General features: G+C 37.5%; 1 protein-coding gene across 1 annotated transcript in view; it reads right to left on the reverse strand.

The window, feature by feature from the left end:
* Nucleotides 1–2,165: 2,165 nt before the first annotated feature.
* LOC146594795 (uncharacterized) overlaps nt 2,166–13,625 on the reverse strand; it is a 198,735-nt gene continuing 187,275 nt past the window's right edge. Inside the window, 4 exon segments of the mRNA XM_085306972.1 lie at nt 2,166–2,339; nt 6,543–6,633; nt 8,984–9,057; nt 9,059–9,090. Of these exon segments, the coding sequence (XP_085163098.1) occupies nt 2,166–2,339; nt 6,543–6,633; nt 8,984–9,057; nt 9,059–9,090 (371 nt within the window).

Genomic DNA, 13,625 nt, shown 5'->3' on the forward strand with positions numbered 1-13,625 from the left:
ACTGATACAAGTATAAATTGATCCTGCTTTGGGACTGAAGGCAAAAAAGTACTTTAGGCCTTTTTATTTTTCAATCACTTGTTCTTGAGAAGAAATCTAGAAAACTGTTCAGTGGTCAGGTTGGACTGAAGGAGTTGTTTATCTCTCCTTTCCCCTGCCCACTCCATTTTACCTCCTCATCTGTGAACTTTGGAAATTGTGAATAAATGGAAGCAGAAATACAAATCTCCCAAACATCTTACAGCCTTCACATGACAGCATCTTGCCAAACCAAAATGATCCCTGGATTTTACCAATATTTTTCTGAAAGAAATTATACCAGGAGAGGAATCATTTATTTTCCTTTGCATAATGCCGACAAGTTCATGTAAAATAGAAACRTGTTCTGTACGACCCTTATTTTTGCAGGAGCAACACTTTGCAGATAAGATTTTTGTAAAATGCATCCATTTTTAGACTTCTGCAGATACACATGTACTAAAACTTTTATTTTTTTCCTCAGTTCATTCTCAAAACAGTGCTACAAAGTACCGGATAGCAAAGGAAATATTGTGGGGATTGCCATTCAAATTGGGACGTACACATAACTTTTCTGTGTGCTTGGAGATTATCAATACTTCCCACATAGCTGGGCAAATCATTTTTTTAAAAAATGATGAAGTTATTTCTACTGAAAAAAGATATTCCAGAATACATCACAAGCATTTTTGCTAACAGTAAGACACACAGTAGCCTTGCAGGGACTTTTGAAACAAAGATCATGRGAAGATACAGTGAGAAGCAAAGAGGAAAAGAAAATCGATTAAGAGGGACTCCAAAGATATTTTTGGAAGAATGTAATTTTGTGAGTTCTTCTCCAAGACACAGGACTGAATATCTGAGTCAACTGCAAAAYGAATTTGTACAGCAGATATAAAATATCCTAATCTGCCTAAGATACATTTGACACATTCCTCCTCAAAATATGAAATCCCAAGTAGACCAAAATCACAATTAAATATATCAATTGAAGCTGGTCAAAGTAAACTTCTGACTGCTTTGAATAGCTGTGCTCTTGTTTTTAGCCCATCTAGTATTTCACTAGGGAGACCCAAGCAAACGCTTGTTCTTTTTTTAATACCCAAAGTCTGCTGGTCATTTAATATTAAATGCAAGATGTGATCTTGACYTCATTTGAGTAAGGGAACGTTTGGTCCTTAGATGTTTACTTACCTTAAGTAACTGCAGAACTGCACCACATGTATGTTGAGTTTCCCTCAGATATTTTTTATAATCAATATAGCAAAGTATAGGGAATGTAACCGTTCTTGGCATATATTTATCTAAAGCAAAACAGGAAAGTGTTGGAAGGCAATAATAATTCAGAGAAAGTAGGATCTGGCCATCAGTTATGCATTGGCTATATTTGTTTATTCCTTAATGTATCAGGAATTTTAGTCTCCTCATCCTATCTTTGTGTATAATGTTAGATTTAAGCCTTTATTGTGTTCATGTTTTTTTCTCTTCTTGTCATGTTTGTTCTTAACACTGAAACATTTTTTAAAAATAMTAAAAAGAGCATACAAACATGTAACTAAACCCCCCAAAATCAAACATGGCACAGTAGGAGAAGAAAGCTTCTGGGGAGAGAAAGCAAAGCTGTGTGACAGATGGAAAGGTCTCGATGGATGAATGGTACTACTACAAATAAGTAGCAGGCAGCCAGAGGGAATCAAATAATGATTATAGAAGAAAAATGAGGGTTAAAAAAATGGGATAAAAAACCTTTGGCACAGGCTAAAAATTCTAGATTAACAATGTATATATATTTTTAGGGGTATTTAATTATAWTCTCCCCACAAACCGGGAAGTCAGTAATGACAAAGATGCTAGACAGCTGACAAGTGAGCCAGTGTGGACAATGTAAAAAGCTCAACATGTCCTTGGAGAGGAAGGAATGTACTCCAGGATGCAGTCTGGCATGCCCCCAAACCTGAACAGATTACTTTCTGACGATCAATACCTGTAACCACCAGAGGCCTGTTGCGGAGTTTTTTTTTTTTTTTTTTTTTTTTTGAAAAAAAAGAGAAGAAGAAAAATTCAGCTTCAAAGAGACCTGTTCCCAGGCTCACATTTTATTTTTGCCACTGGGTGCTGAGGTAAGAGTTTTGGACAAGGCTCATTTTTCATCTCTTTATAGGGCTGTGGATTGAATATGAAGTGTCCTGGCATGTTCTCTCTGTCCGTTTCTTGTCCCAGAGATGAACGCTCTCGCGACGGCACTCGGCCCCTTTGACCATACCTGATGTGAGATCTTTCACAACAGCCTGATTAATAACTCTCTCTTCATACCTGTGACTCTTTATTCATTTATAAAGGAAAAAAATAAAATCCTTATTTTTTTTTCTTCATTTAAGTTCCTTTTTTCTTGAGAGACTGCTAGATTTGTACTAAAGCCAAAAAGGTTCTTTGCTTTATTTGAAATGTCACTGAACAGCAGTTATACTCGAACACAGGTTAGACATTTTTACAGTAGGCACATTTTCGTTACTACAGTATAGCTCCATAGAAATTAAACCTAAGATTTTTCCCCATAGTATAATTTAATCACAAAGAGATCTAAAAAAATGTTTTCAAATATTACTATGAGTATGAACTAATAAKTTATACATGTTTCTGGAGTCACAGAGAGTTCTGTACAACCTGATGTCTCTTATTACAGTTCTGCCTTTCCCTCTCTCTCATTTTAGTTTAATTTTCCTTTGTCTTTTTCCCATTCATTTTTCAAATACTGAAAATAGTGCTCACTTTCAAGGAAGCACTGATGCGATTTATTTTTTGCCCATCCAACTTAAGTTGCTGAAAATGACCTACCTCAATAATGAAGAACAAGACAGAAAGGAACAGAAAATCTAAGCAGCTTTTTAAAGAAACAGTCTAAAAGGAAAAAAAAGAGAGAGAGAGAGAGAGGAAAAAAGAACTGTATTATTAATAGCAAACTCTGGGATGATGGATGAAAAGAACAACAATATCCTTTAATCATAAAGCACTAACATTCCAGCAGTGCTGGTAAGTGAGTGGAGCAGTGAAACCATTTGAGACTTAAACAGATGGATTAGGAAAGGTTCCACTGTGGCCTCCTGGACAGATTTCAAAACAGCAGCCTGATTAACTAATGCACAAAAAGCAAGTGATTCGTCCAATCAATAAGCTTTTATGTAAGCATATTTGCGTTATAATATTTAAACACAGCAGGCAAGCGGGGAATCAGGGATTCCTCATGCTAGGCTAACAAAGCAGTAAGTTTTACTTGGATCTGGAGATCTCTCTTCCCTCCCTCCCCTCCCAGCAACTCTCAGAGGGATTTTATAGCTCATGTTGTCACCACATGTTCATCAATACATTAGCAGCTCCTGATGGTTTTGTGAAAATGATGGTGAGTTCCAAATTAAAAAYCTGCTCTTTTTTTACAAATATTTTTTTAAATAGTGTTTTGGGGAAAAGTTAACTAGATTTTCAATGAATGATGGAAACCACACATAAAAATTAATCAATGTCTAACTTTTCTGGTAGGGAAACTTTCTATAAATGATTAGAGAGGGAAACCCCAGGACACTACATCCTTAGGTATAAATAACATATTATTCCTAAGTGACAAAATCACAGCTAAGTTTGAAATGGTAAATGGTAATGGTTTWAAAATATCTTTCTTTCAAAATATCTTTTAAAGCTATTTAAGGGGGGGTTACAATTTTTAAGGAATTATTGGCTGTCATTTTTATGTGTCTTTCTCTCTCTCAAGTGCCTAGAGTCACAGACAGGAGTATGACATTTTATAAAGGTTTCTAAAGTGACCTGGAAGAGATTTTTATATAAAATGGTATTATTACAAGGACTAATAACTTGCAATAATCCAAGGATAAAAAAGTTTTGACAGATCAAGAAAGGAAAAAATTCCCAGGCTTCTGAATGATGCTTGGACATCTRGGCAATGCTCTCGGGTACTCCATTTACACCAAACTCGAGAGAGATGTAGATTTATACCGATCAAGTGTCTAGGCTTCCATTTCTAACTGAGATCTGGCAACAAGACATCTGACCTTAAACTTATCGCTTATCTAATAGGAATAATGSTTATCTTTCATCAGTGTAATATTTTAAAGAAATATTGCTAGGACAGTTCGTTCTAAAATTTTCATATTTCTCAMTAGTTAGGAGTTTTTTAGAATTAGTCCATTTGAGACAGACAAGTAAGCAGAAGACAAGTAAAAGTCTGAAGGTGCATAATAAAAGCAATTTATTACATAGCTGTACAGTGTCACAGGATTCTTCGTGGCTGTCTCCAAATTCCTCTTACATGCACCTATAAAGAGTGGGAGCTGGGGGGGGGATAAATGAAGGGAAAATACATTTAAGTTGCACAAGTCAGAACCATCAGAATATTGTAGAAGCACACACAGAATACGAACCTCTGCTTACTTAGGTAACCTGTGAACCCAAATGGAGTTTCAAGGGATTAACAAGGAAGGTGACTGACTCAGGATCAACATGCACGTTTGAAGAACGTATCCTTACAGCATCGTAATTCAGACAGCTCAAAACAGCTTTTAACAGGGCTAATGAAAGACAAACATGAAGTTTAAGGACTATGTTGTTACCAGATTTCTACTGCTTTGCAACTCTGCAAAATTGCCCCAAATTTTCAAGACRAAAAATCTCACTATCAACATGTTTTGAAAATGATCAAGGTCTTTTTCATCAGATTTCCTTCATGCCTWATCCAGGAAGTAACGTGCTCATTTCAGCTGAAAACCTTATATTTGGCCAAGTTGAAAAGAACTAAAAAGGACGCTTTAGAATCAAATGTCTTCTTCAGTTGTATAYGTCTTACATTTTCCTGGCTTGCAGTAGATATAACATATGTAGTATTTGTTACCAGTTTGTAATTGCCTGTTGTGATGTCTGGAGGACTTTACCCTGGCCAGGTACGAGGCTGTTGTGGTGCTTGGACTGTGCCTTCTTCTACTGCAGCATGGCACAGACGCTGGCGGCTTTCTTGGCTCCCCTTTAACTTGCCCAGCCAGGTCTTAGGCGTAGTACATTTCTCAGTCTGAATRTATGAATATATTTGCCTTAGGGTTTATAAAGGAAACGTTCCTCATAAATTCGAAAAGGCTACAGGGGGATAAAATGCCTACAGCCCCGGATCTAGTAATAAGTCTATTTGTCCACACTGTACGAGCAGTGTCTCTCAGTCCCTGGGGTGTGACCTTCGCAGGACGAAATGTCATTGTCAGAGTGACTAAACAGTTGTCAGAAGCATGTAGGAGGAATGTAGCATACAATAAAAYCCTCCGAAGGCAGCAGGGATAGACCTTTCTGATTTTCTGGAAAGGGTTCTTCACCTTTCTCAGACTAAAAACCTATTTTTCTTCCTCAGCCTGTATGCCAGTCGTAACCCCAAAGTCTTTTTTCTCTTTCCCTTCACTGTTCTGAATTTCGTGAGAGGAGGAAGAGGAGGGTGAGAAGGAGCCCCATTCACATCTCCTGGGCTTAGGTCATCGCTAACTCAATCCGCACCGGCAGCATAAGCAGCTTGTAGTGTTTGGAACAATGACAGCACAAATTCTCTCGGTCTTTTCTAGTTATTCTAATTCTGTGACATTTTATGGATGATTTGAGGGCATGCTTACAAGCTGGGAAATACAGTGATGTCACAGCTAGACTACAGCCCAGACGCTGGGCTCTTAGGATATCAGCAGCCAACTACTGCTATTTTGAATACAAACAAATCTGAAACTGAAAACATTAAATTAAGGACATAGAATATATAGACAGARTATTTTCTGTAGTGCCCCTTAAAATAGAAATAAGACAATACTTCAAAATACTCTGGTTTTGGTTTCAGATTTGTTCTTTAGCCAACAATTAAAACAGTAAATAGCCTTRTACTTTATGGAGCTCCTAGGAGTTTACTCCCTTACAGTTGTCTGTGGGGTATTTCACACTGCTGCAGTAGGGCTGTTCAGCATTTCAAACTTTCACTATAAAAATTAGCCTCCTTTTTCTARTACATTGTGAACTCTACTCACAGACGCCCACATTGCATGAAATTCACAGGTCCCCACAGAAATGAAATAAGTCTCCTTTTTGGCACACCACTGAGGAATGCTAAAAATAGTTGAACGTAYTGGGAAAAAAAGCTCCTTTGGGGACCATAGTGGTTTTGCCTCACCAAAAAGGAGAAAATAGTTGTACGCACTATATTAAATAATTAAACAGTCAACATTTTGAAGAATCATGGRTGTCAAAACTGCCTAGTTGTTGTATCTCCTTTCTATTCCAAATGTAGAGTAATGCATTGATTTCAAGTGCTGATTAACTAACGGCAGCTGTTACCCCATTTACTGTGAAAACACTTTAAATACTAACATGCAGGAAAAGGATAAAATTTTATGTGAATATAAATGTGTGCATACATCTATGCATAGAGGCACATGTATGTATGCACGAGTGTAGTTTTTCTGCTGTGAAGAAGGGAATTTCCTCCTCCCTATCTGTACGCTGTTATCTGATTTCAGCAGGTGACTTGGCTGGGTGGAGCCTTGCAGCAGTGGCATACCACTGGCGCGCAGAGGTTGAATCAGCTTGTACCTGAGAYAATTGCAGGACAAAGGTCTTAATGAAATCTGTACTGAGCAGCCCTAAAAATGGCACCGGTGAGCTTAGAGAAAGAACTATGAGTTTTCTTCACTAGGAACATTAATGGTGTGAAATTGTTACAGTCCTGATGTGCGCATATACGCAGCTCTCARTCTTTTACTCTGCTCTCTTCTAGGCTATTTTTAGGAATATTTTTAAGTAAGATATGTTGTAGCAGTAAATGTATAGTACATTTCATTTTAAAGCAGACCTGAATACTAGAACATATGGGAGAGGTGTTGAATAATACTTTTATAGACAGCACAACAAATTTACCTGAAGTCAGATAAAGGTGTATGTTCATTRCTGGTATGGTGAATTTCTTTTTAGATACTGTGTGCTTTAACAGCAGTCTGTTCCTGCCTACAAGCCTCTCTGAGTGAAAACMGTTTTATTAGGTGTTGCTGCAATCTTTAGATTTTATCCACACAAACAAACGATATATTACTTGGTGCCAAAGCAATTGTATGGGTACCGAACAATCTTCATTAAAACAGTCAACATTAAGCATTCAAAAGCATGCTCAAAAGCATTTAGTGAACTACAGATTTTCCATCATCTAAAAAAGAAAATAGATTTTAGAACTGTTTTTCCTCTACCAACAAGCATATTTATTTATTTCCTATGCAATAAAAGCACTCTGCTTGTATATGAAATATTACCAACTCATCTTTGGAAAAAAGTGTGTTTTAGAGTGGCAATGCTGAAGTGTCCTCAGTTAAACCACTGATATCAAATATTACCCTGAGTTAAGACTAAATGTAAATAACAATGCAAGTTAAATATTATATTTATATGTAGCACACTTTTCTAACATCAGTTACATATAAGAKAAATCACCAAAGATTTGGGCCATTTTTCTTTTAGAAACACTGTGCTATAATGAGATACATAGGTCATATCATGGTGAAAGATTCTTTGGGTTTAGCCACTTGATGCATTTTCAGGTGTGAAACATCTCAAAGTCTCCCTTCTGATGAGATGAATTTCAAATTCTGTGACAAGCATTAACATGCCCTCTGTGTGATTGAGTGCTGAACATGCAAAGATGTATTATAAATGTCCCTTCATGCTCTTAATATTAGAGTAATCAGTTTGCTTTTTCCTTTTCGTTTGTAATATTTCTTTCATATAGCACAAGAGAATGCCATTTCAAAGTGTCCATGCTTCCTTGGCTTAAAGAAAAAAAGAATATTTCTTTAGGAAATTTTCTACCCATAGTACATCTGTCCCCTAGCCATTGATATCACTGTAATGTCTAAATCATGAAACTCAAGGCAACAGAARGCCCAAGATAAATTTTTGCTTTGCTTTTTATTTCTATAATTTTCTGTCTTTCATAATATTCTTTTTTCAYTTTTTGCACCAAAATCAGTCTGAACTCAGAGGACACATTTCCCTAAACGTCTTTACAATTTGCAAGCTGCTGCAGCCATCAGCTCCAGGGCCAACAGAGAGATCGGTAGGCACAGCCTCTGCCTGTGATCCCCCCAGCCCTCACCAGCCCATCACCTCCCTTCAGATCTGCCAGCTGGGGCAGCACGAGCCCACAGCAACCTCAAGCCTCTGCACTTGTGGCAAGAGGCCTTCACTCTGCTTCCGTGCTCTACATTTTTTTGCACATTAATCTGGCCCTCCTCCTAAAGAGTCTGGATTTGCTCAAGCATGAATGACACCCCTAATCCACCAGTAGGTACAACTGAACCGCATCTCAAGGCTTCCCTTATCCCTTAGTCCAGAAAATAAGCTTGGTGTCTCTCTCAGAAGAGCTTGTACTTTATCTAGGCCATCAAGTCAGCCACAAAACCATGCAAGTTAATTGGAAGCATTAAACTGAGAAGGATTCTTAATCAAGCCATGACCGCTATTAGCAACTGAGTGCTGGGAAAAAAAGGTGGATAATAATTTTATGCTATACATAATGATTGTCTTAAATTTGCACATTAGACAAATCCTCAAACAGTGCATGGGGTCACCAGCAATCCTGATCTGAAGTTCAGCAGTTGCACAAATACACACAGAGCATAAGTGAACCAGAAAAATGAAACCTGTCCAAGATCCTAAAAGCTCCCAAACTGACATGCAGCTTTAATGTGAGCAACTGTAAGATGATTTATTTTTTCAGATCAAATACACAAAGTTCTGGATGTAATTCTGTTAAGCAGTTTTACATCTTGCCACTAGGACTTTTTTTTCCCTCTGCGTTAAGCTTTAATATCCTTTCAAATGCATTAATGTGTCCCTGGAACAGACACTTGCATGCTTTGAATATTTCCACTTAAAAATGGCTTTCGATCCTTACTGAGAGTTTAGGTACCACCTCTCTGGCACCAGAGCTTGTAAAACACTAAGGCAAACGGCTCCTTGCCTGAAACATTGTCCAAGAAGCAAAATCTTCCTTCAGGTTCCCTCACAGGCAGACAAAAGGGAGGAAAAATGGGACCATATAAACAACCTCTTAGAGATTTATGCAAATATTTGCTTCCTTCTCAGTCAGTTCAGACCTCTGTGGCTTGCCTTTGAATTTCAGGTATGAACAGTTCCCATATTCTAAAAAGAAGCTGAAGCAAACACTGTAAATTCCAATTAGTTTCTTTGGAAAAGCCTTGTGCCTACCACAAATTTTTTTTCTTCAAATACTATAACACAGTTGAACATACTAGTGTAGGTTCATGTACTAGTAGGATATATTTCAGGTAGAAAAAGATTTTTAGCAAAACTTTTAGTTGTCAATATCTGAATTTCTGGTCTCTGAATAAACCTGCATCCTAACGAGTTTAATTTACTTCCAGCTTTATGACAAAGAATTTGCATATCTAAAGCTATATGTTACCATCCCATAACCATKCGGAATAGTCTAACAAGACTGAAGAGTTTTTCACTGTAATTTTATTAGTTCAAAAGGAAATTCATTTTAAAATTGGATTCACAGCACATCACTCAAAGTTTGGTTGAGTAACTTTGGTTAGCTACCCAGATGCTTTTCAATTTGAATTATACCTTGAAAAGACACACTAGAAGAAAGTCTAGAAAATTTGTCCGGAGGGCAATAGTAAATCTTCTCTGGTACTCTGGTATGCTTATACTGAGTCATCCTACTCCTTGCATGGTCTGAGGTATTCTTTCAAAAGGAGTTCTTCCTTTCCTACTGACACTGAAGCTGCTTGGTACATGCCTTGTACATTTAACAGATCTATTGATATTCATGCTTTTAAAATAAGAACTTTCTGGATGCTTCAGATGATAATGAACTAGAGCTCATTGCAAAAAATAACAAAACATCTACTTAGCTGCAGATCTGGGAAAGACTTTACAGTATACCCAGAAGCTATCAGAATGGACAAGGCAATGCACAGGGAGAATGTGAGCAGTGACCTGACAAAACTCAATGAGGAATTTTATAGCTGGATGAAAACAGAAATTAAAACTAATAATAATAAACAAGATTATAATAAAATAGCAAAAACACTAAAACATCAAACCATGCAGTTTTCAAGTGGAATAAAGGGACACTCCTCTTTTAAGCTGAACAAAGGCAAAAAAAAAAATGTATGCACACATTAGTCAGTCTAAGTTGGGAGATCTTTTCTGTTTTGGAGGCTAAGAAAATTTTCTAAAAACTTTTGGCAGATCACACAACAACATGCACCTTAGCAGGCACCAATACACTCAGCATAGATAACAAACTGGAGGCATGAGAGGTCTGCATGCAGTTGCTGGGCTAGGATCTCACTGGGATTGCAAAGACGTGGGGGGATAACTCATACTGCAGCGTGGAGCACTGCAATAGGTGGATGCAGGCTTTTTAGGAAGGATAGGCTGAGATGGTGAGGGAGGGGGGTTGTCCTGTATGTGACAGTAAAGCAGGGAGGTGTGCAGTTCTGCCTAGGGACAGGTGATGAGCCAGCTGAGACCTTATTGGTCAGGATTAGCAGGCAGACCAACATGGGCCACGCTGTGGTGACATCTGCCACAGATTGCCTGATCAAGAAGTAGATGAGACCTTCAGACTACTGGAAGAAGCCTGACAKTTATAGGCCTTGGCAACCTCATGGGGGACTTGAACCACAGTATCTGCTGRAGGTAAAACAGGGCAGGGTACAAGCAATTCAGGAGGTTTCTGGAGTGCATTGATGACAACTTCCTAATTTAGATGATTGAATAACCATCAAGGGGAGGTGCTATGCTGGACCTCATACTTACAAACAAGGGAGAACTGGCTGGGGATATGAAGGTCACAGGCTGCCTGCAGCCAAGGCTACAGCAACTGTGAGATGGTAGAGCTCAGGATCTTGATGGAAGGGAACAAGACAAACAGAAGGATCGCAACCCTGGATRTCAGGAGAGCAGATTTTYACCTGGTTATGGACTTTTTGGAAGAATCTCATGAGAAATGGTCTCAGAGAGAATAGTGGTCCAGGGAAGCTGGTTGATTTTCAAGGATCACTTCCTCCAGGCTCAAGAACAGTCCATCGTGATGTGCAAACTGTCAAACAAAGGTGGCTTGAACAGGAGACCTGGTGATATGAAGATCAGGGTCCTTTAAAGATCATCTAGTCCAACCCCTCTCCTCAAGCAGGGTCACCTAGATCTCCAGAATGAAGAGCAGAAGTCTAAGTTTTCACATATAATATATACTGCCAATAAGTCAATGTATTGAGGAAATGTAACTAAGTTTCTGAATGAGAAAAACATGTTTTTCTTTAAGTTATATTATACGTCATGTTTTCTTGTAACAGCTGTTTTTAACTACACTGTACTCTTAAGAGAAGATTTTGAATGGTCTACATTAGTTGATGGTGATTACCTCCATTGTGTAATTTACTACTATTTTATTAATGCAAGATTAAGCATAATACTTCGCTGGGAAAGGTAACAGCAGAATTAACCTCTATTTACCTTGACATAATAAAGATTTAATAAAACACGGGAAAATGTCAATGAACAGCACAATTATTCTAACATGAAATTTAAATGTAACTTAATTCTCTATTCTGCATATTTAATGCTTTAAGATTAGTCATCACTGTTCTTTTCTCCCCTCTCCCAGGCATATATAGAAATATTTCAAGAAACCTCAGACAGCTTGCTTATCAAATATATCCTAATTTAGTCTCAAATTCAGAAACATAAAACCAAAAAAGCAACTGTTTTTTCAAAGAAATTCTCCAGACCCCTACAACTAATATATATATCTATATCTCACCCTTGTCCAAAATTTTGACTATTGAATCAAAGAGGATTCTTGTTTGGTTTATATCCTGTGGTTTTATTACATCAGACAGGCATCAAAGGGGCAGAACACATAGGATTGAAAAATAACACAGCTGCACTTTGCAACTGAGTATTCTGTATCTGCCCGTGTTTTGTTGTTCATGTAATACTTTTCAATAAACAAAGATGTCAATCAAGTTTCTTTGCAGCACATCACATTTCAGATTTAAACCACTTCAGACACAGAGCTGCCCCGAGCTCACACATTTAACAGATAAAAATTCAGCTTTCTGTCAAGGCAGAATACAGTATTGATTGTAGGCTGTATTTAGGCTGGTGTCTGTTGGAGCTATATTATCTTCAAACTCATACAAAGTCCACTACAAAGACATAACACAAAGTGTATTTCTTTTCTAGTGTAAATTTTTTTTTAATGTCCTGCATTGATTAGTGGCAATTTCTAAATAAATTCCCCCTCCCCCTCAAAAAATCCCATAGATATAGTGGATATTGTCTATCCAGAAATCAGTGATGTGGGAGTTACAAATACATGATAGTAATCATGAAAACTTTGATCACTTGATTTGATTCTAGTGCTTTGTAAATTAACATAATTATTCAAACATGCTTCATTAAAAATCACGACTGTACAAGTCCTTCAATTTAATGATCCAAGAACATACAGAATGAGCTAAGCTTTAAATAAATACATTAACTTTGTACTGGCTGGCCAAGTCAGATACTGGGGGAAAAATACTCAATGCGTTCTTGCTTTCTATGAGTCTATGTGAGAATCTATGTGAGTGATTACTTGTTAAAAACTACCACATAGTACGTAGTATATTTTGCTGTTTATTCTCACATCTACCTGAACTTCTTTGGGATCACAAAAGGTTAGCTACTATGTCACTCCTAAGCTACTGGGAGATTGTCATAAAATCCCAGAAAATCTTCAACTAATTACATTTGAATTGTAGGTGTCACAGTAGGCTTTGACCTTTAAAGGGTGACAGAAAAGTTTGGCAGTCATTAAAATGTCCCCGCATTTTAGAGTACTTGTTCCATCAAAATAAAATGTAATGAATAGGCTGCAGAAAATAAATGTGTTTAACAAAGTAAGTAGATGTTACCCTGTTTATTAATACACAATGTTCCAGAAAAATCAAAGAAATACGCTTATCCATGGCAACCAAAATCATCAAGAATGAGCTGACATTCTCCTAAAACTGTAGCTGACAAAACACCAGTTGGCAGCATTGAAGGGTTAAGAGAAACTTAACAAATTTGACAGAGGAAAAGAAAAACAAATTCCAAGTTAAGTTGTCACTCCCTGCTTAATTCCCCATATATATATCTAGACGTGGCAGGGCAGCTCTTGGGTGCTGCTGCGAGTCAGGTTCCTGATAGAGTGTTAGTCTTAATCTGGCTGTTTAGCTTGGAACTTGCTTTTCCACAGTGGTGGGCAATTCAGAACCAACATTTCACTCACCCAAAACTATCATCTCTGCTGTGAAGCATCTTTTTACGGCACACCACTTCTGCAAAAAAAATAACATTTGCCCAAAAAAATAGTGCATGAAATCTCTCGCTGTTGACTTTCCAGCCATGATGTAAAATGCCATACTGTCCAGACTGTGAAAATCCCAGCTGTCATCCAAGCACTATAAGGCAGTGAAACAAAGCCATGTGTCAGCAATACCAGTAGCTGATAGAGAAAGCTTTTTTGTTTT

Source organism: Rhea americana, unplaced genomic scaffold (assembly GCF_003343005.1).
Source record: "Rhea americana isolate MKP2758 unplaced genomic scaffold, rheAme1 scaffold_25, whole genome shotgun sequence".
NCBI classification, from domain to species: domain Eukaryota; kingdom Metazoa; phylum Chordata; class Aves; order Rheiformes; family Rheidae; genus Rhea; species Rhea americana.